Below are 27,716 nucleotides of genomic sequence, written 5' to 3' on the forward strand. Positions count from 1 at the left end.
TAGACCAAAGCTGCGGCAGAGTACAAAGTGCTGTACCTACATTTAGAAACATCAACCATCTGTATGCTGTTATCAAGAGTGCCAATGTGGGCTCTGTGTTATTCAAGGTGGTAGATTGCTAGTGTCTGTACTTGCAGTGAAAAGCTATGAACCATAAAACAGAAGATGAAATTCGTCACAAAATGAATACGCCAAGACTCTAAAAGAACCTTTTTATTGTGTTTGACAAAGTCTGGTTGCCAGACAAAACTTACAAAAGTTATCATTCAGTTTCTACCACATATTTATACGTTTCTGTGTAATTCTGAGTTTACACCGATGATCCTCTCCCCTGTTCTGAAGTAAAGCCAAAGACATCCGGGTCAGAGTAACATGAGACGACCACATAAATATCTGACTTGGTTGAGGGGCAAAGTAATCCAATTATATACAACAGCTTGAGTCACAAAAAATACAACACGAACATTAACCAGACAGAACCAACCGTTTGCCGCTCTTCGATTTTCCAACCCATTCAGAAGTCCAGTTGTTATGCAGAAAGATATTTACAGATACTGTAGGAGTTCAATGCACAATACTCGAGTTTCTAACACAAAAAAGTAAAGGTCACAAACTTTCAAATGCAAAACAATTGGTTGGCCGCTCCTTAGCTGTTCAGCTGGAGCTGGAATTGATGACATTTGTGCACTGAGGTTCGCAGAAGGAGCCAAAGCGCCCGTGGATGTCTTTGGCTCGAACGGCGAAATGATACGTGGATCCGGACTGGAACTGGGTCAGCGTACAGGCCATGGGCAGAGGAAGGGCGTTCACCTCCCCGATCTTCTTCCAGTGCTGCTGCGCCGCGCTGCTGTTCGAGTTGTCTTGATGGAAGGCATAGAGGTGATAGCTTTCTACGGCCGCACAGGTGCGGTCGGTCTCTGTGACGCACCAGGACAGCACTATGCCCGTCTGACTCGGCACCAGCTTCAGCTGAGGCTGCTGAGGAGGCGAGGACCGCTCGGCCTCGGGGGGGAGTCGCGATGGTGCGGGTGCAGCGGGGAGGGGGGGCAGCACCACGCTGGAGCTCCGGGTCGGCGTACTAGTGGTTATGGGGCGGGGTTTCATCTGAGAATCCTAAAAAAAAAAACGAAAGACAAAAACTGTTGTCATGAGCTGTTCCTCGAGCAAAATTGGCTAAATATAATTATGATTACTAAACATAAAAAGCCCAGAGATCATTTATATTGACAAAAGGGTCTGGGACGGGTCATACGCTGAGATAAACAAATTCCAAACAGCTTTGAATTGAAGCTTTTAAAGTAAAAAATATATTTTAAAAAATCAATCATATGCAAATAACAATCACCCAAAACATAGCAGATAATCCCATTTGTAAAATGCAGTTCTAAACCCTCACCTGTGTGGGGCGGTGGTGGACCGTCAACTGAGGATTGCTGGATGCGCTCTGATTGCTTTGCGGGGACGACCTGGGTGCCACACCTGAGGGCAGAGCACATGAAAAGAATTACACACACATACACTCTGTGTTTTACATCTGAAATACACATGTTATCACTTTAATTATGTGTTTTTAATTTTTTTAAATGTAGAACTACTTAACAGTTTGATCACAATAGTGCCCAATAGCCAGAAAGAAGTGTAGAGCGCTGGTTTATGCATTTGTCACAATATCACATGTATTGCATGTAACCATGCCCTCGGTATGATGTGGTCTTACTGTTGGGAATGCTGATGACTGGGGTCGGTCGCTGGGTGGGTGAGGGAGCCGTGACAGTGGCGCTCTTCACTCCCGTCACTGGAGAACATGGAAGTAGAACATAATCAGACTACTTTGCATGACCGTGTGTGAAATAAAAAACTAATTTATTGTACGTTTTATTGTAAGAGGTGTCCATCACCCTTACCTTGTACGTCATCATCGTCCTCAGTGAGATCGATGACGGAGCCTTTGAGTCGTCCCCCTGGAGCAGCTGCTTTGGATGGATTGGATCCTGTAGCTTGATTGTCTGAGAAAAAGAGAGAAAAAAAAGGATAAATGTTGAGATAATTTAGAGATAAAAAGAAAGAAAAAAAACAGTAACTTTTGACTATTCTTTTGGCAGAACAAAGACAAGAGATGGATCAGGCAACACAAGTTACCGGTGACATGACGCACATACGGCACAGAAAGGCCAACTGCTGTTTAAACAAAAATAAAACACATAAGTGTCTTACATAACAAGGAAAGCCAAGAGTCTTTACATCCCATTCTGACATTTCTGGGACTCCCCGAATGAACTACAAGTGTTTTTTTAAATACCACGAAAGAAAACAGCCTTGGTAATCAAAGTACCACCGCACCTGTCTTTGATGTCAGAGACGTCCCCTGTGGCGGTCCTGGAGCGGTGGAGCCTGTTGCTGCAGGTCCAGAGGTTGCAGGCGAAGAGGCTGAGGACAGAGCTCCCGCTACAGACACGGACTGAGCCGGCATCCTGGCCGTGGTCACGGATACCCCCGCGTTGGGTGTAGTTATCCCCCCAGCTCCGCCCTGGTACACAGCACGGGCGAGAGAGATCTGGGCGGGGGACATCTGGCCGGCCTGGAGCGCCTGGACGGTGGCGACGACCGGCGCCGAGTGCGGCGAGGTGGTAATGGCGGGGGCAGGCTTGAGTATAAACGTGGCGGTGGAAGTAGTGGTTTTGGCCTTGCCGAGCGAGCCGGCCGCGGACAGCGAGGAGACGGGGATGTTGACCAGAGTTCCTGCCTGGCCATTGGTCATCGATAGCGGCAGCTGGATGAGGAGCGGCTGGCCCCCCGCCATCAAGCTGCCCCCGCCGGTCGCCTTCAGCAGCAGCGTGCCCGTGGAGCTCTGAGTGGTGATGCCGGTGGCCAAGTTGGAGCCGGCGTTAGACGTGGTGGTGATCAGCTGGAGGATGGGGGCATGTGACACCATGGCGGTGGAGGTGGGCGTATGGGACAGACCTGAGACCGGAGCTGACAGGCCTGGATTTGCTGAGTGGGAAAAAAAAAGGAGAAATGTTTCAGGATGTGACAGAGATTTTGTGCTCCTTTACTCATCTGCTCCTGATCACTTAAAGTCAACTACTTAAAGTGCAAAAACCAGGAGCAGATTACTCGCCATCGTATCCTTGCATTGTGGTACTGCTAGCATGCAAACAGCTATTGCAGCACTATAAAGCAGATACATTCAATCACACACTCATGCCCCAAGGACACTTAAAGGATCCGACTGGCAGTTTTTGTCTCTCGGTGTAAATACGTCCCACACCAAAACCAACAATGCTTTAGTCTATTTGCTAAATACTTTCTGGACCCTCAGCTCCACGCCACTCATGCCAACTGAAAACGTAAACTTTTTGAAACCATTACTCAAACAAGAGTAAACAGTGATGGAGGCTGATTCTGTATGCCAGAGAGTATTTACGGTAGTAGCAGCAACGCTTATGTCGAACTAAGGCCCCTCCGGGGTCGGCTACACAGGAAATACTTGCTCGTAGGATCAAGTCATTGTTGGTTTTGGTCTTTTGAAACATTCTTTGCACTGTGGAAGGAAACTACCGCATCCAGACTGAACCACATGGAGAACATGCAAAGTCCACGCGAGAAGAATCAGAGCCACGATTCTAATTGTTTTTGAGTGAAAACATTTTTGGGAGGCGACACTGCTAACCATTGTGGCTCCGGTTAATCCAATCATAAAAGGAAAATACAAACACAACATCCAGCATAAAGGAAATCCTGCTACTTACCAAGTGTGCTGGACGAAGAAACGCTTGCTGCAATCTGCTTTATCTCCATGGAAGTACGGACTGGCCTGTTCAGAAAGATTGCTTATGCTTAGAGCTGTTTTCATCCATTTAAGGAAGACGAGAGAATGTGGTACGAGGATTTCATTTTATTCAATTTGGTACATCATAGACGTCATATTTGAACAACTTCTGGGGAGATTCCAACTAATAATTGAACTAAATATGCAACTTTTCATTAAAGCATTCATCAGTATGGACCGCAAGTACAGTTTTCAAGTGCGATGCCGAGGAATATGCCTTTTTCAATTTGAAATAAATTTGGATAAACGCTAACGAAAAATCTCAATGCAATGATCATTTCAATGATGCCCAATGACAATTGTCCCAGTGTGCTTCTGTTCCTCATAACAACGCAGAATTTCTGCTGGCATATTCGCAAAAGAATTCCGGCCTTCTCTTCACTCGCAGTATTTCGTTGATGACGTCGCGGATCTCTCTCCAGCCGTCACAGGACATCACAGGGAACCTGCGCTCTATGTACATCCTCATTGTCCTCCTCAGGTTGGCGGGCAGAGCCTCCTTGCCCATTAATCCCACATAATTGACCTTCGCCACCCAGTCGCAGTAGACGTCGTATGGGACTAGGTAGCGGAATAAATACGACGCGTAGCGGTCGGGTCTGGGATTCCCTGAGCTCCTCTTGCAGTTGTGGTACAGCCCTTTCTCCAAGTCGGCTGTGATTGGGCGCAGTTTAACGTCCACCCGGCATTTGCCTTCGTTATATTCGGCCAGCTTTTTCGCCATGGCAATGTGACGCGACATATTTTTGTCCTCTTCCTCCTCCTCCTCCTCCTCCTTCTTCTTGACAGACAGTGCGGGAGTCTTACCGACAGAGGGCGCCACTCGCTCTCTGTGCGCCTCCGGCTGCGGCGCTACCGTCTGCCGACGGAGCACGCTGTTGGGAGGAGAGGTGCAGTTTTAACCTCACTCTGCACTGCCTGAGGAAACGGCTTCACATTGTAGAACGTCACAAGACTCAGGACCTGGACCCGCGCAGGGGGTTACTTTGCAGGTGCGAAACACAGACTGACGCGCGTGTGTGTGTTTGTTTGTTTATTCCAAACCAGTCTTAAGAACTATTTGGAAGGCAAAGAGTTTTTTTTGTTTTTTTAAAAGTTGATCCCGACAACCCGAACAGGGGACTTGGAATCTTGGGTTCCCAAAACGGTATGGATTTGGAGGATGTAGGGATTCTTTATTGTGAATTCAGTCTCTGGGGACTACAGATAGCAGCCTGGGACAATGTCAACTACTCTCGCTGTGAACGGCTCCGTGTGGAGTACGGGCTTCAGTCCGGTATTGTCACGTTCATACAAAGGCCAAATTATATTCACACAAAATACCAAAGTGGACAGACTGCTGTATGATTCAAAGATAACATGTTTCAACACATCTATGCTGGGAATTTTGATTCATCTAAATATTTCGTCAGAGGGATGAAATGGTTATGAGCTGGCACTGAGATTTAAAAATAAAAAAATCACTTCCAATAAGAGAACCTCATTTCTAAATTCATAAGTTAACACATATGTAGTATGGCTGACAAAGACTTGGAGGAGAAATAGCTCTGTGCACGGACACACTTACCGTTGAACTTGAGGGCTGTTTGGGGGCTTGGCGGCAGCAGCGGTGGCAGCAGTAGCGGCGGCGGCAAGGGACTGCGGAAATCCAGACAGCTTCAGACACAATCGCCTCCATACCAGGTGCAAAGGATTTTAGCGTGCAACAAAATGAAAAACATCTCTTACCTCCTGTTGCCTTTTGTACTCTGACGCCTGATTGGCCTCTCCAAACTTCTTTGTTAGGCGGTTTATCCTGGCCTAAACAAACGGGCGGAGAGAGAAAGAGAAAGAAGTGAATTCTAGCGGCTCCGTACCTACATAGTACTAATCAGGAACAAAGAGAACATCTGTGAGTGGGACCGTCTACTTACTTGGAGTGTGAGGATGGCGTTTTGCCGTTTATTGGTACCCTCAAGCTTGTCTACTCTGTCCTTCAGCTCTTGGAAATGTTTGTCAAAATTGGTCAGCTCCAGGGCCCTCAGCCGTTCATCAACCATCTGTTGCACAATCTGAGAAGGAACGTAAAAAAGGTTAAAGTCATGAAAGACCCATTGGCATCAAAGCAGAGTTGAGTTAGCGCAGACTTTAGCATAGATGCATGTACGAACCTTTTCAAGTTTGTGGGGATCGCCGGCTTTGGCGGTAAATTTAAATTCCAGTTGCGCCTCCAGCTCCTGGCGCTCCACCTTGGGCCTCTTCCCCTCTCTTTTTATGGTTTGTCCGTCTTTTTCGAAACCCTCTGATAAAGTGCGCTTCAGTCCCGACGTGGAGCCCTTCTCCTCCTGCACTACTTGGGAAACAAAAGACAAATTCAGACTAGTACCTTGTATGCATAAAATGCTCGCTGGCACTGTTCTGTGGAGGCTCGGTCTGCGTCACTCTCTGCTGAAGCAGGATAAGAACACAACATGCAAAACAGATTTCATAAACAACACTAAGAGATGTCAAGGATTCCTTGTGTTTTACAACATGTCTCACTATATTACTTGACAATCTTTGGAGATCCAAGTCCAATTCTGTTTAAACTGAATCATTGGATGTGGAAGCAATGAAAAACCGGGCCTCTATCGGAAACTACGGTCACGCGAAATAAATTTGACTATGAACAAAATCTGTTTTTGGTGATTCTTTGCGTCACAGCAAAGAGAACAAGTCATGTTAAATATGTTAATATTTTAAGTATGTAATTAAAAGTACTTTCTCAAATGAAGAAAGTCCCCAACAACCTGCCCTCAGAATATTATAATTTATGAATATTACACACATGAAATGCATACATTTTATGTTAAAACGGAATTGAAACTGATTCAGCCTTAGAAGTTCTGGTGCCCCGGGTGTGGTCTGGCCTGTATTTAACATAAAACCAAGGTACCGTTTCTGGCTGCAAAGTGCCAGCACCTCTGCCGTCCTTATCTTCTTACACTGCGCAATACGTGCTGTTAAATAGAACATGAAGGTGTTTGTAATACCTCTACCATTCGATCTGCTGCCGCTGTAGAATCTTAAAGCGAGGCTCGATATTACAAGTCACAGGAAGTAAGTCACAAGTCTGTGTGACATCACTGAAGACTACAAATCTATGACAGACAGCCTTTTTTGACAGAGTGTGGGCGTGGAGTTTAAAAGGTCAAAGCAGGGAGGCTCTAACAAAGAGACATTGTTTGAGTACGAATTTAAATGACATCTCATTAACATGTAATACACCCTATAATTACAAGCAGAGTCTCTGTAATAAAATCCCATAGCCTCCCATTTACGGTCTACGTTGGCTCAACTAGAGAACAGAAACCTAAAGCTCTGCTTTAATATAATATTGAATGACGCATCTAATATCTCTGCTTTGGTTTTCACTCTCTCATACCTGTATTAGATGGTGGAGTGGAAGATGGCCGAGATGTCTTTTTTGTTTGTCCAACTAAAGTCTTTTTATTTTTGGTTGAGTCCACCTCCATCTTTTCCTCACTGATTGATCCTTTCTTCACACCCTCTTCTTTTATGTCCTCTTTGATTCCCTTGTCTTGTTTCGCATCCTTAGAAGAGGACGCTGGATGAGACGAGAAAGGAGAAGGAACAGAGGAATCGGAAGTGGTAGATTTGAGGCAAAAGGGCTTCCGATCTTTTATTTTGACTGTGGAGGCCGCGGGGTCCTTGGCCTTCGTAGTGCCACTATCAGTATCCATTGGTTCTGTGCAGCCAGACACCGGAGCGGGGACGGGCGAACATGGAGCCGAACCTTTGACAGAATTCTTGGACAAATCCACATCTGGGTCCTCTGTTGTAGTCTGGTCCTCCTGGGGAAGAACATAATGAACCATTGATTAATTAATCTACACTTCAACATTAACTCAGGATAAAGTCTGGTGTGACGAGCTATTTCCTAAGAAAGTCTGGGCATTCACCTCTTTCTTTTCCGTCTTTGGGGTCACCTCAGAGTCTTTTTCCTGGTTTTCCTTGGATTCTGTTGATGCTGGTGTAACGGACTCCTTTGATGAAGACACCGGTGAGCCTTTCTTCTCCTTCACCTCCTCCTCCTCCTCCTCGTCGCCCTCCATCTTTTTCAGTTCAAAGTTCAGAGAGTGGAATGGCGACGTGGGAGGAGTTTCTTCCTTCGCTTTTGGACTTTCCGAAGAGGCCGGGGACGGGGACAGATTGAGGGACAGGAAAGGAGCCGGAGAGGCGGGAGACGCATCCCCGGAGTTTGAGTCCGAGGCGTTGTTCTGCTCCTTGTCCCCCGCTTTTGGTCCGTCCTCTCTGTGCGTGCCGTTCACTAGAGACGGTGGCGGCGACGCGTCGGACACACCCGAAGCAGCTGTCAACAAAGTGCTGTGAAGACACTCCAGTTGCTGTCGGTCGCTGATCTTCATGGTTTTCCTGGCCCGGAAAATCTTCTTCTTCTTCTCCTCGGTCACAACAACTTCCATTGCTGCCTGTGCAGGAGAGATCAGATGTTATCAAAGGGCTGGAAAGTTATCAAAGGGCACTGCATGGTACAGGAAAGGCTGCAGGGTTTCAGATCAAACACTAGAGGTCACTGTGGAGCCCCGTGGCTTTCCTGTTTGTTCTTTTCTAGAGGGTTCTTCATTCACAGAGATCTGCAAAACCAAACTGGTCGGTTCCCCGACAGCCAGATTCTTCACTAAAATTCGACAAGCTAAAATCAGACAGATCCTCACTGCCTGATCACACATGGATGTATCTGTCCAACAGGGACATCAGTCAAGCTGCAGCTCAGTAAGCCAGGGAGGCTTTTTCATGTCCCTCAGAAAAACTCTCAACTGCTCGGACAAATTCCACTTTCCTTAATTTCCTGATTAAACTATTGACTTCATGTTTACCAAAGCCCCGATCCCTAGAACAGAAAGGACATTGAAGTTAACAGCAGCAACCAAACCTTCCTCCCATCCCCCCGCGATCCTATTGGTTCAGGCCTCAGCGAATCAGAACGGGCCAGTCAAGGCTGTGTTGGCAGCAGTAGGGAGGTTATGCAAAACCTGGAGGATTTTTTTACGTACTTAGCTCTGATTGTGGCACACGTTGTAGTGTTTAGGCTAGTTGTCTAATTTCACATGCATTCACTTCATGTGTATTCAATTTGACATGCATACGTGTGTGTGAGGATTTAAACTTCTTTCAATGGGAGTCAAAAATAATTTGAAATGCATTAAAGCTGTGTGCTGCAGTAAAATTCTCATTTTACATTCAGCAGCAAACAAGAAATGTGCTCTGATATTAAATAACATGCGACGCACACACTACATAGATTATCTACGGATAACTCACCTTCAACCCGAGAGGATCTTGCTCATTGATTTACCACAGAATCCTTCGACAACCTGAGGGAGAAAGAGATGAGAAATTTAGCAAACTCTATATTACCGCTTCAAACTAGGAGGACGACATCAACTTTGTATTAAATCCACAGAGCATGTGAGTGGAAGTGTAACCCTAAATGTAGCTCCTCTGAATGAAGTGGTCTATCTCCTTCCCTTGAGCTGAAACTGAGTCCTGTGGCAAAAACTGAGTCCTGTGGCTGAAAGTCCTGTGGCTGAAACTGAGTCCTGTGGACTGAAACTGTGGCTGAAACTGAGTCCTGTGGCAATATATATATATATATATATATATATATATATATATATCGGACGGTGACGTGATTCCTGAGAATGTTGAGACATCTGAACGTTACTCCAGTTTTACTTTTCTTTGCCAACAAATCTTAAGAACAGGATACTTTCTAATACTAAAGTCGATGCACAAAAGCTGACTCGTGAATTATTTGCAGGCTAAGAGAACCCAATTAGACGTGACACTGTAACCAATCACACGAAGAAAATTAAAAACAGGGAGAATTTTGCCAGAACAACGGACAGAAAGGAGAACCGCAAGAAAGCGCCTTTCATACACGTTCCCAACCTGCGTCTTAGTGAGGATGGGCTCAAGAATGTGTGGCCACAAGGGATTCCTTTATTCCTGAGATCAATCAGTCTGTCGATTCACCTAATGTCAAAACACAACGCAGACGTACTGAAATGGTAGGTACTGTATGTAGTCGAATCCGTCGGTTTCAGAACGCAAAGCCAGCCATCATTCAAGTAGCTGATCTGCTGGGAGCAACGAGCTGCTTCACTTCTCCACTGTGAGGCTGGTTAGCTTCACCGTTGCTGCATTGCCGGCCTGCTAGACTGCAGCTGACAGAGCCACCTGAACGGCTCCTTTTTTGAATTTAGCTATGTACATTTTGCCACTTGGCAGGTTGTCACATGTGCAGGGAAAAAGTGCACTTCACTAAGGGCACCGATCCCGACTTACTGTGGGCCTACAGCTTAAACTATACACGGACAACTCCTACTCTGCTTCCATACCAGCAACCATGCTGCCTGCAATGATAATAAACTCCTGAGGAAGAACTGCTTCCAATGCAGCACAAGAAATAAACAAATGACAAATAAAAAGATAAAGAGCGGTGACAGTTGCGAGCACGGTGACCAGTACCTCACATTCCAATGTTATTGCACACTGCGCAGAGCACGAGATCCCCCTCCCCCACCCTACGGCCTCATTCACTGCGCCTGGATTCAGTGAGCAACTCAAAATGGCCGTCAGCTCTGCTCTTTGCTGCCAGGCTGAGCTCTCGGTAGCTAGCTGATCTAGAGTCTCTATCAGAGATATTCGGTTGCAGCACCACCACGCTGCTGAAGATCACTGTTCTGTTCAGCATGATGCTTCAGAATATATAGAAGTCATTATATGAGCCACAGTAAAACATTATTAAAATGTTTATTTCTCCATTTGTCCAACTCCTATAATATATGCTATAGCTAATCCTCAGCCGTGACCGTGTTAATATACAGCCTGTTAGGGTTTATACATTATATGTACATTAACCATAAAAGCACTGTGGTAAGTATAAGAACTCCTTTTTTAAGCCCATATTTAGAAATAGGGCTTCTCCCTTAGTGAGTGCACGGCTGAACCGGATTCGGAGAAATGCAGAAAACAAACATTGCACGTGTGCGACGAGTATTCACATGTCGGGTGTGGCAATGCTGCCAAGTAAGTTTTATTTTTTTTTTAAAGAAGAAAAAGAAAGAAAAAAGAAAGAGAAAACCCTACTTGGCTCAGTTAAACAGCATGGGTACACATAGATTCAGACTAACCTCTCGGGAAAGCTTGATAAACTCAGAAGCATATCGTTAGCCAGGATAAACTGAAGGTGCATGGGTCTGAATTTACGCTACATGATACCGTGTAAAGCAAGTCACGCTTGTTTCCTGACACAAAACATTAAATGCACTTCTACGGTGACTCGGGTTTTTCTTTTCTTTTTAAAAATTATGCAGCTCCGGTCAAATTTATCACACGCAAGGACTGCGCTGAACTGGAGTCAACAATTCAACACTCCCATTTCAATGCACAGCAAGAGAGGGCTTGCACAAACTCCAGCGCCTTTTAAACATTCATTTCAAAATCTTGATATTGTTATGAGACTAGATTGAGTTTGTTGCTGTGTCTTTGATAACTAGCGTACCAAACATGAGAAGGGATTTTTTCACATTTGCCTTTGTGTGAGGCTGGAGGCGCCAACAACAGCAGACATGGAGAGATGTCCACCGTCTCTCTCTCTCTGGGTTTTGACAGCTGCTTTCCTCTCAACAGAACTTTGCCACTGCAACTCACTGTTGCAACACCAGGTGACGGGCCACCGAGCTGCTGGTCAAACGTCACAAAGTGTTAACCCGGCATTCAAGTCTCTCCAACTCCAAATAAGCACTCCTCAAAGCTTGAGCCTCTGTGACGCCAAGCAAACAACAAACTTGGCTTTCCTTCCAAACAGTGAACAGGAACATCAAACCTCTCCTTCAGGACAAAAGAAGAAAAAAAATCCCAAGACGGAACCATATTTCAACCGTATGCCATCTTGCTAAACGTGATTCAAAGCTGTTTAGAAGAAGATGGGAAAGTCTGGGATACCGAACATGAACACGCATGTGCAACATGCCAAAACATGTTAGACTCCCCAGAACGGCACCCAGACTCTGATACATGTCTTTTAATGAGGAATCCTTTATCTCTGATGCCAGTCATTGCTCAGTACGTCCCTGGTTGACAAACTAGACTGGTACACATGAAAGCACTTTTTTCTGACATGCGGCTACCGATCCATTTCCAAACCGTTGTTTATTGTATCCCGCTGAGGTCGGGCTACTCCACCTTTCAAAAACGCGTCAATCAGCTCCATTAAAGACAGTGGAACCCATTCCTCAACACACTAAACTGTATGCGGGTTAACCGCGTTAAAGCGTCAGCAACAGGAGCCACGAGTAGGGCCGCTTTAGGCTAAAAACGTAATGATTCAAGCACCATTTTTAGCAGACGCACTATGACTCTAACATGAACACTTCAAGGATACAAACACAACTTCACATGACCCACCATGGGACCCTATTAAAAAAAATATATACTTCTATCTGAACGATTGCGATCTCTTGCTGCGTAAATAAAAAATGAATGGCCACCTTAACGATTGTGAGCGCTAAATCACACGACTACAAATGTGTTGACAGTGCTATGAATATATACATGTACAGTCACTTGTGTGACTGGTCACAGCACACGCATGACTCAACTTCCGTTACTGAGGCCAAAGATGTGCGCGCAACCAGGAACAAATGCATGGACCTGGTGTCGCGCACGCTGTGGTAGGGACAAACATGTCTCTCCCGATGTCAGCTATATTAGTGACAATTTACAGCAAACACCCCACGACATCGGAAGAATGTCGGCAAGTCATGTTTCCTGTCAAAAAACAACACAACAAACAACCAACAATCCAAAAACTTGACCTTCTTCAACTAGCATAGCACTCTCTAAGTATCAAGAGCTAACGCGAGCAGAGTGTGAAGCTGCAATGACAAACACAGAGTTAGATTTAACATGACAGAGAGAAATGTGAAACATGCTTTAAAAACAAAGACATAGCAACCTTTAGCAGCATGTGTGGGATTGAGGCCTTCCACGTATTTGTTGATTGTGGCAGCAGGCTGAGGCCAGCAGGAGAACATAAAAGAAAGGAGGAGGGGCTCACTTTGGACTAGACCATCTTGTTACTTGCAGGGGTATGTACTAGAAAGGGTGAGGCCTATATGAGCCTATAATGGATATTCATTGAACCCTTTAAAAAAGGGAAAGTCAGGTCAAAGCTCCTGACACAGCAGTCTGCAATAATTAAATAAAAAGAAGATATTTTCCCCCTGATGACTAAATCAAGTGCATGGTATATTTGCAGGTACTACAAATACAAATCAGATCTTGTGTCTACAATACTTGAAGGTGCAGCGTGGTGATTGTCATTACCAACACTAGCTAGCAGCGCACAGCAGACAGAGGGGAAGTACAGACTGTTGCTTAGCAACACCCATCCCCCAACTCTAGCACAAACTAGTCCACAGTATGGAAATCTACAGCCAGGCCAGACTAAACCATTCTGACAAAAGGGCAGGGGGGGGGGGGGGGGGGGGGGGGGAAACACTCCTTTCTAAAATAACACCATAAGCAAAGAAAAGAAAGCCAAGGACAACAGTGTTACACAGAAAAACTACTGGAGTTTAGTACTCTGAGTGTGTAGCAGGTTAAACAATAAAACTGTGTTTAAGATGGCTTCTGGTGCTATTTTCACAATAGTCAAACAAAAGACAAAAATAGGAAACCCTGACACAGCGATAAATTTGCCGGTTTCAGTGAAATGCATATTGCCTCTGAATCTTTGATAGATTTTGTCTGAACTGCATTCATATGACGACATGGTCACTCGAGGTAGTACGAGCATGTTCGCCTCAGCCAAATACTATCCCTCCAATGACCCAGAGCTTACACAGGATGTAATGTGATCTCACAGATCCACTCTCTTATAGATCATGCTAAAGGCTACCGAGATTCTGCTGTTAAACAGCAGAGATGAAAAGAAAACGAATGAGCAATCTAAACATCAGTAAATGCTGCGTTTGACAGAAGCTGGGTTATCAGGCCTTGATGGGATACACTGGACAGTTAGCATTATATTATAGTTAAACACTCTATTATTAGTTGAACTCCGTTTGTTTTAAACCCTAGAAATGCTAAGGATCCCATAGCATATATATATACACATCTGTGGTAACGATGCTATACCAAACAGTAAAAACCTCTCAGTATATGTGCCATCAAACAATAACCGGTAAAGCACATTCAAAACAATTGAAGCCACTTTTGCATGACAATGCAGCACAACGTGCACTTAAGTCAGGGCCTAGCTAGCCGCGCACAGCCAGCGCTAAATTACACACCCACAGCACACTCAACCCAGAGGCAGCTGCACCCACCCTCCCCCGTCTCTCTCTCTATCCCACACACACAGACACTCTCTCTCTCTCTCTCTCTCTCTCACACTCACTCCTTCTTCCCCTCGCTCTCAGCCTCTCCAAGCCAAACATGGACTGAACCATTCTGACGTGGGGGGATGAGTGGGGGTGGGGCATTGAAAAACAAGAGAGGAAAAAGGATCAAGTATTCAAGTAATCGAACAAAGTGCAGTTGAAGATTTGCTAAATGAGGCCAAGGAGTTACATTTTCACGCAATTTTGACGCCAAAAAGTGAATCACTACCGCTGTTTTGTTTTTTTTAGCTTATTGTTTTGCGTTATGTCTTTAAACAACTCGATATAAGCCAAATAAGTATGTTTCCTCTGAAACATGAATAAAACTACTTCTCATGGTTGACTACAACTACCGCATCGGAGATTGAAAGATCATCTCAGTAATATCTACTGTAGTATTTTTGTTGTTGTTGTTAATCATTTTTCATTTACAAGCAACAAATGTCGCTTTATAGCCACACAGATAGCTGCGCACAGCTAACAAATGAGAGCACAGCTTGACACAGTAAGCAGCCTCTAACTGCCCGGCCTCTCCCACAGCAGGGAGGACTGAACCATTCCAACACGGGGGTGCTTCTTTACTCAAGAGGAACAAAGAACACCCACCTGAAAACGGAGAAATTGACTTGGTTGGTTGTCACTTGTTTTTTTCTTCACAAAATAGTTTTTTGAAGTAATTTCCAGTTTTGTCTTTGAGACTCAAAACAGAGGAAATGCACTGTTGGAGTAGCAGAAGTAGTAATGTGTGATTCATTCATTACAATGACCTGCCATTTGAAACCTTCTGTCCTACATCAAAAGCCCTGCTGTGAGAGCAAACAAAACCTGTGTTCTTCGACCGGGCACCTTTCTGCTACTGCAGAAACACAAAATGGCCACCAGCGCTGCGCTGCGAGCAGCATGCTGAACACAGGCTTCAGCAGGTCCTATAACAAACCCCGCCTCCAAAAAAAATAAAAAAAACACAGTATCTGCAGAAATCTCCATACTCATTCATGAGTCTTGAGGGGAAACTGAACAAAAACTTATTTCTAAAAGAGCAAATGGGATTTAATGACTTTAGTCATTATGATCACCTCTATATCCTGGTTTAGAGTTTCACTGTTATGCAACACCCTAAACTATGGCTGAAGAGCTAAACCGATAAGTTCCCACTTTGTCACCTCTCATAGTTCTGAGTTGTAGTGCTAAATGTTTTATGAACCTGGGTCTAGATAACAGGGTAATGAAATAATGCTTTTTCTCCTCCGGGCTGCAGTTGGTGCTTCAACCGATATGCCAGTAAAGCTCACACTTTGCTGTCTCCAACCGTCAGTCACAGAAGATGTAAAAAAATAACTAAATAAGTGTAAACAATACCATTTTAGACATTTGCTATGGAGGCTAAACACTGAGTGGAAAAAAAAAGATGTCAGCCAGTGAGAGCAGTCTGCATTCCAACATTACTGCGCGCTGTCTTCCCCTCCCCCCAACCTCGCTGCCTGCATCTGGATTCACTGAAACTCAAAATGGCCACCTGGTCTGCTGTGCGCAGCCACACAGAGCCCTCTGAGCCTGCTGTATCTAGCACAACATCTTGTCCTGTTGCGACAGCAGCACCACGCCATTTTAAAGTCATTCCTGTGTGCAGACCTCTCACTGGCACACAACATTTCAGCTGTGGAATATTTAGATAAATGAAACAAAAGCTAATTTCGCACCTTTCTACACAAGGTAGCCAGTTTAAGAGGCTCTCACACCGATCTGGGCTTCGCTCTATTCCAACTGCTTGCGAAGAGCTAAAGCAACTCATACAGTATCACATTCACCTACTGTGTGTGTTGTTAAATTGCTGTTTGTATTACCTATTTGGAGCATCAAATCCCTTTTATTATTATTTCTGTAACACTGACTTATTGTACATCAACTGTTCAGGCTGTTACTCAAAAAACAGTCACACCAGTCTCCATTGATATCCCCTTGCTAACTGATTACACCCTGAACCTCCTGGTTACAAGCAGTGATTGTGTAATCAAGAAATGGTTCATTTTTTTTCTGGGAAATGTAGTTTACGATCACAGTCGAGACACCCGCGAGTCAGGTGGACACGGCCTCTCAGCCGATGCATGCCCAGGAGAGGCTCCAGTCTCCAGGGTGAGAGGTATAGAAAGGGTGATGATGGATGGATGCACTCGCATGTGAAGTCCCACAATGAGTATGACCGATTCATTTAAAACCGTTAGCCTAAATGAATGAGTAGATGCGGTGATGATATCGTAGTTTTCAGGGCTATACATAAAAAGATACTAATAGTTTGAATTCGGAGAGAAACGTGAACGTTTACAGGATTTTAACTGTGATTCTAAATATGCTGAGTGTCAACAATGCAGGCTGGACCTGTAGCATAATCATCAACAATCGCCACACACACACACACACAACCAAACAAAGTTAACTGCCTGGTAAAAAATAAATATGAATTATACATTTGAATATCCTGGTGAAGTGGAATCGCTTCCATTTCATTAGCTCACAATGCACTTCATATTAATGTCACTCGTGGCCTGCAGAGAAACTTACGTTTGCTGCTATCCGACAAGCAGGAAACCAGTCCAGAGTCCATTCCTTCATGTATGCTTATTTGTTTCCCGTTTCCAATCCATCCAAAGAGGGGCATCTTTCCTTCAAATGTTAAACTAGTTTCAAATACTATTTTCTACATATCGGTGACAATTTTGATTCCAATAAAAGACACCAATTAATCCTAGAAGCTAAATAAATCAGTTGCATATACTTATTAAGACTCTGTGACATCTCTGTGTTTTAGGTTTAGAAATGACAAATAGACAGAATGTAAACATTCCAAAAGATTACAACTAAAGGAAAGGTATTTATGAAACAAGGTTAACCTGTTCAGCAAAAATGCAACACCACTGCTCTTTAGACCTCAACATTGTACGTGTGATTTCGTTTTTTTTTTTTTTTCAATAAGTGGAGACTAGCAAGAGCTGGGGAAGAAGGAAAAGAGGGAAAAAAATAGGATGGGGGGGTGGGCAAACCAGGTGAATCGAGAAAGCACATGGTGATTATTCTGTAGCGCTGCTGAGGAAGGCTCCTGTCATGGCTACACTAAAAAGCCAATAAATGTTGATGGGCTTACCACAGAATAAACAAAAAAAACACCAGGTTCAAAATAAAAGTAACCCAGGTTCCCTGAAGACATAGTAATAAAAATACTTTTGGTGAATTGCAGAACTGAAATATATGCATGCAGTTTCTCCCTCTCTTTTTCTGGTAAAACTCTGAAGACCTAAAGACAATCTTTGGAGTAACTACAAGTAAAATCACATCCCATAAGCTATAGCTAGCACCACGCAGTCAGAGCTGAAGTCCACAGCCTTTACACAGAGCGCCAATACCCCTCCCCCACACCAGCAGTCGGCTCCAGTCTGGAGTTTTACAGCCAAGCACGGACTAAACCATTGCAGCAGAAGGGTGTTCTCACCAACGAGGGAGGGAGCTAGAGAGGTGAATGACAAACTCAAAGCTCCCCAAACGATTCAAATATAGTGTTTAGACGTCTAGGACTAAATTAGCCAATGTGGAACAGGAAAGCACTCTTGGTGAAGTCTAGTTCTAACAGTCACTGAGCAAAGTGGTTAGAATCCCCACTTTCCCCATCCCCACTCTTTTCCCTTTGATAGATAGCTTGCGGTGAATGCTACAACACAAAATGGCTGCTGCTGCTGTGTACGCAGCCACAGCAGAAACAAATCCCTTTAATCACGAACACTGCTGACTTTGTCTGGACCATGTTACTCTGTTTAGTTTTTTTTTTTTTAATACTGCTGCTGCTGCTTGTCTCCCTGCTGTTTTGAGCTCTTGAGGAGTGATAAACTGTGTTCTTGTATTTTGTATTTAACCTGCAATGTTAATTTTTACCGGCTTATCTTACATCTCTGTGTATTGTGGAATTACTGTGTTCTACATAATTACAAACAATAATCATTAGTTATTGAAACAAATACGAAGTTTTAAATATTCATAAAAACAACTTCAATGTGACCTTCCAGTTACATTTGTGATCTTTCTTGTGGCCGCTACGTTAACATTTGTATCACTAGTTAGCTTCAAGTCGGCAATCATTTTAGACTCCACTGACAAAACTAATCCAAAACATTGGAATTTGCTCAAAACACTGTATTTGCTCTCCTCTTGCATTCTAGTGTGTTTTCTTTCAGACGCCCATAAAACATTTCAGCGTCAGGCGCAGAGTCGCAGCGCTCGTCAATGTCACACTTGGCCCAGTCAGCAATTCCAATTGAGCAAGAGCCGGGCTTTACTACTTTACCACCGACTTCCTGTTTTGATGCTAATAGATGTGGTAGGAATGGACAAAGGCAGACAAAGGTTGATGTGGGTGGTTTTTAATTACAACGCACTATATAATTTCCCCTTCTTCCTCATTCAACAGCAGAGCAACCACAGCAGCTCTATATCTGCGTTGTATCCATTTTTCCTGGTTATTTACATTTAGTCGCCTGGCTGCTCACGCACCCCCGCTCCACGAGCTCATCAGCCGTTTCACCCGACTCGCTTTGCAAGGTAAGGTTAGCGTATAATCGGCTAGAGCTACACATTTTAAAAGTGGCTTGCAACAGAAATGTAAAAGCAATGCTATAGGCCATTATTTGTTATGACTGACAGTCGAAGTTCCCCAAATTATGACCAATAACCATCAATAAAAAGTAACGCACACACATATGCGGCCACGTGCCAACGTTGCTAGCTGGCGATTTTGAAATGTATTTGAAGTACATTTTTGCACGTAAGGCGGGTGCATTCATTCATTGATATGCGCAATGTGTAGAGTAGGGCTGGACCCGAATAATCGACTATTCGGATATTCGTCCGTTAGCATTCGCTAATTCGAGTGAGTGGAGTGCAGCAGTCACACACCACCGTAGTACCACTGGGGGGGGGGCACCAAGGCCCAAGGCTGAGCAGAGTCTACATCTACTCCCCGACAGCGTTCTGCCACTACCAGTCCGCTAGTTAATCGATCACAGATGACGTTACTCTCTCGGATTAGTGCCTTGCTTGTAGTTCTCTAGGAGTTGATGCTGAGGCACCGCCTGAACAAAATGGAGCTTGTGTTCCTCCTAGGGATGTGCGCGATTAGTCAAACTTGTCGATTAAATGATGCTTCCCTTGCTAGTCGGCACCAGAAATACTACTCGGTTAAATATTTACATCAGTGCTGGGCAACGATTAAAATATTTAATCGCGATTAATCGCATGGATTTTTTGCGATTAATCGCGATTAATCGCATTGTTATGGCAAAGTTCAATAATGAATTCAAAAGTAGTGTATTGCGCACTTTTATTTTAAAAGTACTGCTATATGAACAAAAGGGCAATAACATTTGGTTCACGAGATGCAGTTAGCATGTTTTATACTTAATGTGAATATAATTCATACTTTGTTGGCATCTTATTCTGAAAACCGGATGTTCGTCTGAAGAAACCGGATGTTGTCTCACGTTAATGTTTCCGCTAACTTTCAAAGTCCTTCACTCGCTCCCTATCTGTGCCGTTTAAATGCGTTTACCGTGAATTTCTGACTATAGGATGTTTGCTGGCTTTTATCCCACTGTTCTTGTCATCATCTTGTTGTTATGTATATGTATTGTCTCTTGTCTTTCAATAAAAAAAAATTTAAAAAAATGTAATACATTTTTAAAATGCGTTAACGCGCGATAAAATAATTGTCGGCGTTAATTAATGAATGCGTTAACGCGTTAACTTGCCCAGCACTAATTTACATACATTAAAACTACATATTGACATAATGCTGTTGCTGCGGAGGGCCGCCACAACTGCAGGCTCTATGGTCTGATCTGAAATCCTGACTCACTTTCGTGCTGCTGTGTTCTCCCGGCCCCCGCCTCCTATTTCCAAAATAGCAGCTGGCTTCTGCAGTTTGCTTGCCTGCCGAGACCTCTCCATCGCCATCGGTGACACCAACTTGGACAATAAACTGTGTTTGACCCTATCACGAATGACAATGGTTTTGCTTTGTATTGATTTTAAACTATCTTGTAAACTGGCTACTTTTGAAACAATCCGGTGGTATATGTCGTCTCAACTCAACGCATCTCAAATAGCTAATTGGACTGTTAACATAGAGCAGCGCACGGAAAAGTCTTAGCCCGGATATCCGCTGGCTACACCAGATCCCCAGATACATAGCCCCTTGCTCTTAGAGGCTTATCGGTTGTCAGACCGATGTCCGATGGTTCCGCGGTTGGTCGACCCCAAATGGACGTCTGCAACTCCCTCCTTACGCTGCTGGTTCTGGTCCAAGCTATCACTTGCGGAAAGTCCAGATTTCTGCCACCCATCTTGACTTCAACCTCCCAAAGTTTGCCCACACCACTCCACTTCTCTGTTTGCAACACTGGCTCCCTGTTGCAACTCGCATCCAGTTTAATCCTCTGGTGCTAGCCTACAAGGAAATGAAGGGAACTGCTCCTTCCTACCTGCGAACCACATTGAAAGCCTCCACTCCAGCATGAGAAGTATGAGTGAAGACAGCAGAGTGCTCCTGTCCTCAATAGCAGTTTATTCTGCTTTGCTAAAAGAGTGCATCTTTCTACTGGTCTAGCCGAGTTGTAACTTTAAGGGAGAGACAGCAACTATTTTATGGGACCGACAATGAAGACACTTGCTGCCTCAAGATCAAGCTTATTACATTGTAACTCATGAGTCAGCTTCAGTCTGTTAGAAAGGCTCGTTGGTTGGTACAATAGCTTCGGAAACCCACTCCTCCCACACCTATCCGATTACTGGGGGCTGTGTCCGACCATTTCTGTTTCTTTCAGAAACCAACATTTACATCCTGATCCGGGAGGCAGTGTGCTGTAGCCTGGAAGAGCCCATACCGGCAGCTGTTTTGCATAAGCCTCAAGACCATCATCACAAACACAAGTCAACAAAGGAATAGAAATCTGCACACTGCAGATGGAAAGCAACGCAAATTTTAGAGACCACAATGGCAAAGTATTTACTATACATACATCCAAACTTCACACACACACACACACACACACACACACACACACACACACACACACACACACACACACACACACACACACACACACACACACACACACACACACACACACACACACACACACACACACACACACACACACACACACACACAGGGCCGTGCGTTGCTAGCTAGCTTACAGCTAATATCTGAACTGTCGGTACAGCTGGTGTTTGGGACAAAAAAACAAAACTCAGACTGCACAAACAATATAGTAAAAAGAATTTGACTAAACAATGCAGACATACTTTATACACGGTTCTGTTGTATTGGGTTCTTCTTGATTCAAATACTGAAGACTGTAAATCTATAAACAATTATTCATATATGAATGATTAGCTCGGAAGATGCGACTTCTAATATTTACATTGACGTGATCAGCTATATTGTTTAAATAGAGACGATACCCCTCTGTTGGAGTTGTTGGAACTATAAATCACTTGTGAATGTAGATTGTAGTTTTTAGAGTAGGGTTGTTAGCATACCAGAAATTTAGTGGTCGATACCAATGCCAGTGAAATTCCACGATTCTCGATACCAATTTGATACCACGGTAAAAAAGAAAAGCAATCCCATGTACTTCAAAAATACATTCCGTGATTACCGTTTGCATGTTTTGTTAAACAGGTCATGATTCCCTCTATATTATTTACTTTATATTACCGTGAAAACATTGACTTCAAACAACTGTATTTATTCAAGTTTCCCGCAAAAAAACCTACATTTTACAAAATTTGAATTGAACACAAAATGAAAAAGTTGGAATTTATCATCGCCAATACACATTTTTACAGAATGTATCATAATGTATATCAATAGCACCTCCCGTTAACATTAGCTCCATGAAAGACTGTGCTGCCTATGGGCTGCCAACAGGTAACGTTAACTGGTCTCGTACTGCCGATTTCAACGTGGATTTGGTGTTCACAATGTAGCATTACTCGGGGAAAATATACTTGACCTAAACATGTCAATAGTGAGATCACTGTGTCCCAAACACATTTCTATATTGTCCCCAGGACGATGGGACACCGTGAGTCTTGAGCCCTGACGATACCTACGATACCTGCGGTACTGTAGAAAAGTAATTACCGTCACGTTAGCAGAATTTTGGCATTGACTTGTTAACGAAGTATCGGTTCTCTCAACGTTTTTTGAGTTCTTCCCTCACAAATAATCTTTGGTCAAAAACGAAATGACTGCAGAGAGCACAAAAACCCAACCCATCATTGTAATTGGTGAAAGTGCCACTTAGCGCCACTTAAAAATGAGAGGCTTCGACCTGAATGTTTTGTATACTGCTCTTTGCTAAGCAACCTCACTACATCCACACAAATACGTTTCAAAATGCATAACTTTTGCTGTGTTTTCGCCGAGCATCAATACTACTCTGGCTACTACTTAGTGATTGGGATTGGATTTTTTGTCTGGACGGGCAGAAATGGAGACCGTTGAAAACAACTGGGAAGAAACCCATGTTCGCTTCTTGATTGGGTCTTATCTGTAACGACGAGTCCTTCCCTGATCCGGCTACCAGGGGTTAATTCAACATGTATAACAAACTACAGGCGCTGCGGACCTTGTTGTCTATGTGAGCAGCTGTTGTGCAGTTACATTTTGCATTTTACAATGCGACTGCTGCCTAGCAGTGCAGGAGGCAAGCTATTATTTGAGCGATTTGCAAGTGGCGAGTCCAGAGGCATTAACTAGGCAATCAGCCGTTGAGTAGACAAATCTGCTTCATGCTCACGCCCAGTGTTTGTGAATGGACATGTGATGTGCGTTTTTCAGTCATGTTAGCAGGGACCTAGATTATTTCTAGAAGGTTTGTGCCTAGCTAGATTGTTTTCCTTTTAAAATGAAAATGTATTTACCTAAGGCTGCATCAATGGCATAATTCAAATCTTATTTTGTTGAAGTCATAATCACCATTGTGAGCATGAAGCACGCCCCTTCTCTTCTCACAGTGAATCCTGAACATTTTCATCATCTATTATATACACAAATCAACTACTTATTTTATAAAGACCAACAGCACACATGCATAGAATGACAAGATGCCAACTTGTTAAATTCGTATTCGCTCAAATGCAGTAATAAAAATGACTGATATTCATTTAATCAGTTTGCAGTAGTAGAAACTGAAATGACGAGGAGGGAGTCTCCTGATTAATGCTGTGGTTGTATGTGGATGTTTTTTTTCCTTCTTTTTCCTCACACTGCAAGAGGGAAACAAATTCCATTTAAAGAATGGCTGATGATGACCGAGTAGTAGTTTCTAGCGTGCTCTTGGAAAGGCAAACAAGAAGATGTGCGTTTCTTTCTCTGAATGTTTTACCTTGCCCTGCTGTGGTCTATACGTCAATGAAATGTCAATTGAGACATGTTTCAGACATGAGATAGCTGCCAGGACTTGGGCCCTGATTCAGACATGTGAGCCACATGTTAAGTTTCCATTTACATGGCAAGGTGCATGTTCGAAAGGGACTAACCGGGGCCATTTTGCGCAGAAGGGATTGGTTTAGCGCTACGAAATTCAGGCAGTGGGCTCCCACGGCGATAGCAGACAGCCAGACACACAATACACAAGGCAATGGGAGTGGGAGGAGACACAGCCTAGGTGTATGTACGTGCAAGCCTGAACATGTATGTGAGCCGTCTACAGCTGTACGAAGCACTCAATGAACCTTAATACGCTAAAAAAATTAATAAAATAGACGTCTTTCAAAATGGCAAATGAGTGTAACATTTTTGATTGGGGTTTTATTGAAGCAAATCCTTTTTAAACATTATGATGACATGATTGAATTGTCAGTGTGTTGCATGTATATAGTATGCACCATTGTACTCTATAGAAATCACAAACATGGATGACATTTTATAATAGGGCTTTTCTAAAATAGGAACACAAGTTCCTGACTAATTTATTATAGCTTATGATTGAAAATCAAAGTAGTCATTTTAAACAAGCCATTCATTCTAATTATCAGCATGGCAACATATAAATGAATAAGAAACACCGGGGTATTTTGAGACTGAACCAAGATCATATTTCTTATCACTCTCATTTACAGCCTGAAGCAAAGAAACCGGCTGTAACTGGTTGAAAGTGGTTCTAATTGACTTGGCACGGTTTGAAAAATGTAAAAACAACAAGAGAAATTTTAGGTATGGTCTTTTCCACCAACAAAATAAAAAATGCAGGATTGGAACCTTCTATCACTCCTGAACTGTAAAAATGTCATTGAAATTAAGCAGAAAGGCTCCAGTTTTTTTTAAGATGGGAGACACACAAACTGCAGATATTTTTACAGTACAGAAAAACAAATCTAACGAAATGAATTCTGTATGTAAATTTGGGTCAAATCTATATCGTCAAAAAAATTGGACTGTGTTGACATTTTAATTACCTGCTGATGGAAGACTTTCTGTTTATACATTCATTACATTGAATGTCTACTTGCATTCACACATTATCATCTTGAAAGAATACTGCTGAATAAGTGTTTAAGTTGCATTTTATATACACTTTGGAATTCATGAATAATTAATATTACAGAATAACCCTCAATACCTGCAGTGGCATGTTAACAGATGTTAGCTCTCCTCTAGTAATATGAATTGGCCGATTTCTCAAATGTGACATGGGAACATTTTTGAATAGTAGAAGTTAGGGAACATCTGGCAAGATAACCAATTGCTCTCTAACATCTACCAACGATCTAATGTAACAGTGACAGACCTCAGCTGAAATGAAAGGTGTTACTCTCCCCTTTTTAATACTGCCTAATGTGAGCAAATGTTAACATTCACATCCATCTTATTTGTGTGGTTGAATTCACTGACATGTATTACCGATAATACAGAGACAAATATATGTAGCTTTTCCGTGGACCTATGGTGGCTCATGAGCCAGCAGCTGCACATCACTCACTTTCATTTGGCCCCAGACCTGAATAAACCCGGACTGAGAAAGGTGCCACTGCAAGGCACATAAAGTCCTCTTTTTTCTCCACATGCAGGACATTTGGAGTACTAATTTTTAAACTAAAGCCAAAAAGAACCTGAAATGTTCCTCCATTCTAATGTAGTATCAATTTGAATGTAGCTAGCCCTGCAAAATTTCTGCAGCAGTTGTGCAATTAATAGGAAATTTCCATCGGTTGTTTTAGACAAATGGTGATCATATTTAGCCTTCTAACGTCTACAAGAAAGCTTCTTTAAAAAAATGTAGGAGGAGCCTTTCAAGGCTGCTTCCTCTTCAGCTGAAGAAAACAGACAATGAATTACAAGTGCACCATGTGAGCACTGCCACTGGGTGAGGTGGGGGAGGGGAAACCAGAGACAGGGATATACCATGTTCCCAAAAGGTAAAAGCAAACCCGAAAAAAAGCTTACTTTCAGGACAAAACTGGGTCATTTAAAAAAAACATGAATATGATTAAACAGTCTGCAGACTGAAAAATTCCCCAAACTGTGGATGATTTATGGTTCATATAATCAGTTGCTCACTTATCTGTACATTACTTCACCAAAATGGAAAAAACGTTGCAGATGTTTGTCTCTTTTAGAAGCCCACGTGACTGGGCAATGAGGAAAAACTGCCACTGACATTAAGCCACACCCACATCCTAGGACAGTGTGGTGCATGGAAAATTACTGGGCTGTACCACTTTAGACAAAGAGGAGGGTTTAACTGCACCCTTTAGGTAATGCAGAAGTTTCCTCTTCACTTTAGCCCATTTTGTATATTATGTGCTGTTGAGACCTCAATTTAGTGTTGATTTTATCTGGCAATACTCTCTAATATCTATATCAAATTATAGGATTTTTTAAAAGAGGCCATAAACTCTTCATTAAAGCTCTACAAAGGACAACAATTAGGATGGCAAAGCTAAAACACTATTCTTTTCTAGTACCCACTTATTATCCCGGGGTAGACAACTTCTCTTCAAAATGTCTTCCTTATTGCCCATCCTTCAAACTGTCCCCTCTGCAGTGTGCTGCCTGTTTTAGTACCAATAGTCACTTCAGTTGACTTTAGTGAGGATCAAACACGCAGATGTACATTTTATAGTTGCTAAATAGGGAAGTTACTTAATCAAAAATAATGTTTGATAGCTTGTATCAGACTATGGGCAACATAAATGGTGTGAGGGTGTCTCATACTGGGTCACATGTTTCTTCTTGTTCATATACTTGAGTGTATTTGTGTACAAGAGTTCTTCAATCAAGCAACCATGGCTTAGCGGCACGCTTAATGGTAGCCGTGCTAAAGACAGTTCATTTAAAAAATAAAAGAAGACACATTACCCATGTAATTAGAAAAAAAAACCCGTAATGTCATATTTATTACGATGTTAATCAGAATTTAAAAATGTGATGAAAGCAAATAATGCGAGTGCATAACACGCGAGACTGCTTTCACAAAATAGAAACTCCCTTAAGTAAAAACAAAAAACTGAACATTTTACCGTTGAAGTAAAAAGAAAAGAACATTGTTAAAATGTCATTGATGTAGCCTTTTATCCATGAAGCTAGTATCTAAGCGAGCGCTCGCTAACACAACTTACGCTAATATAACTTACGCTAACACCCGCTACAATCCCAACCTGTAGGGCTCATTGTAAAATACACCCCATGTACCAAAAACAGATACAAATTTGTCATTTAAGACGAAATGTTCATATTCATAAGCCCAAGTTCCAATCAGCATATTATATATTCTCCTTAAATATGAAAGGCAAGTGAAAGCTGCTTAGCTAGCATGCTAGTTGCAATACCACGACTCACCGACTCTTCGCGTCGCCAAAGCAATGTTCCCGCGATTTTCAGTCTCGAGCTTCCGCAGACCGTCTCCTCCTCCTGCTGCTGCTGCCGCTGTTCAAATCTTCTGCACGCCACAACCCGTTGCGCTCTTGATGTGGTAAAAGTCCACCGGTTTAAGCATTCACCGGAAAACTAGTGAGTTGTGCCACACCGACTGAGTAGTTGTGCCTTCGCGGACTCGACCGACTGCTCTCCCCTTTCGCTTACAGATAGACTCCTCCTCTTTTCGCGCACAACAAAAAAATCCTCACAGAACGATTGGTCGACAGATTCGGTGCGTTGCCCAACCGTTGTTGTGTTAACGTTCGTTTCCGTCGGTTGTTTTTTTAAAGTCGCTCTAACGTTACTCGTGGCGGTGTTGAAGTCGGTAGCTGGAGCCGGTTAAGGAAGGCATGGACGTGGCCGGTCGGTTTGTATGGATGGTCTCTCTAGGACCGACACAAGTGAGTGTTTAGAGCAGCAGCTCCTCTGCTTGGAGTAACTGCAGTGGGGTTCTAAGAAGCTCATGGAG

At 43.2% G+C, this 27,716-nt stretch overlaps 1 protein-coding gene across 4 annotated transcripts; it reads right to left on the bottom strand.

The window, feature by feature from the left end:
- Positions 1-198: 198 nt before the first annotated feature.
- Positions 199-27,716, bottom strand: atf7ip (activating transcription factor 7 interacting protein). 4 transcript variants are annotated; one of them, XM_076090121.1, is made up of 14 exons: positions 27,170-27,716; positions 9,152-9,204; positions 7,771-8,298; positions 7,233-7,662; positions 5,980-6,161; positions 5,743-5,880; positions 5,558-5,629; positions 5,397-5,467; positions 3,750-3,814; positions 2,341-2,991; positions 1,905-2,006; positions 1,718-1,795; positions 1,397-1,479; positions 199-1,113 (listed from the first exon to the last, which is right to left on the bottom strand). In XM_076090121.1, the coding sequence occupies exons 3-14, from the start codon at positions 8,290-8,292 to the stop codon at positions 655-657; spliced, it is 2,853 nt and encodes a 950-aa protein (XP_075946236.1). In that variant the 5' UTR covers positions 8,293-8,298; positions 9,152-9,204; positions 27,170-27,716; the 3' UTR covers positions 199-654. The 4 variants fall into 4 exon arrangements, with proteins under 4 accessions (XP_075946236.1, XP_075946239.1, XP_075946238.1 ...); XM_076090124.1 differs by having other exon boundaries at positions 5,980-6,158; positions 27,170-27,715; XM_076090123.1 differs by lacking the exon at positions 27,170-27,716 and adding an exon at positions 16,840-18,903.

This window comes from Anarhichas minor, unplaced genomic scaffold (genome assembly GCF_050575085.1).
Source record: "Anarhichas minor isolate MPS153535 unplaced genomic scaffold, ASM5057508v1 ptg000012l, whole genome shotgun sequence".
Taxonomy (NCBI): domain Eukaryota; kingdom Metazoa; phylum Chordata; class Actinopteri; order Perciformes; family Anarhichadidae; genus Anarhichas; species Anarhichas minor.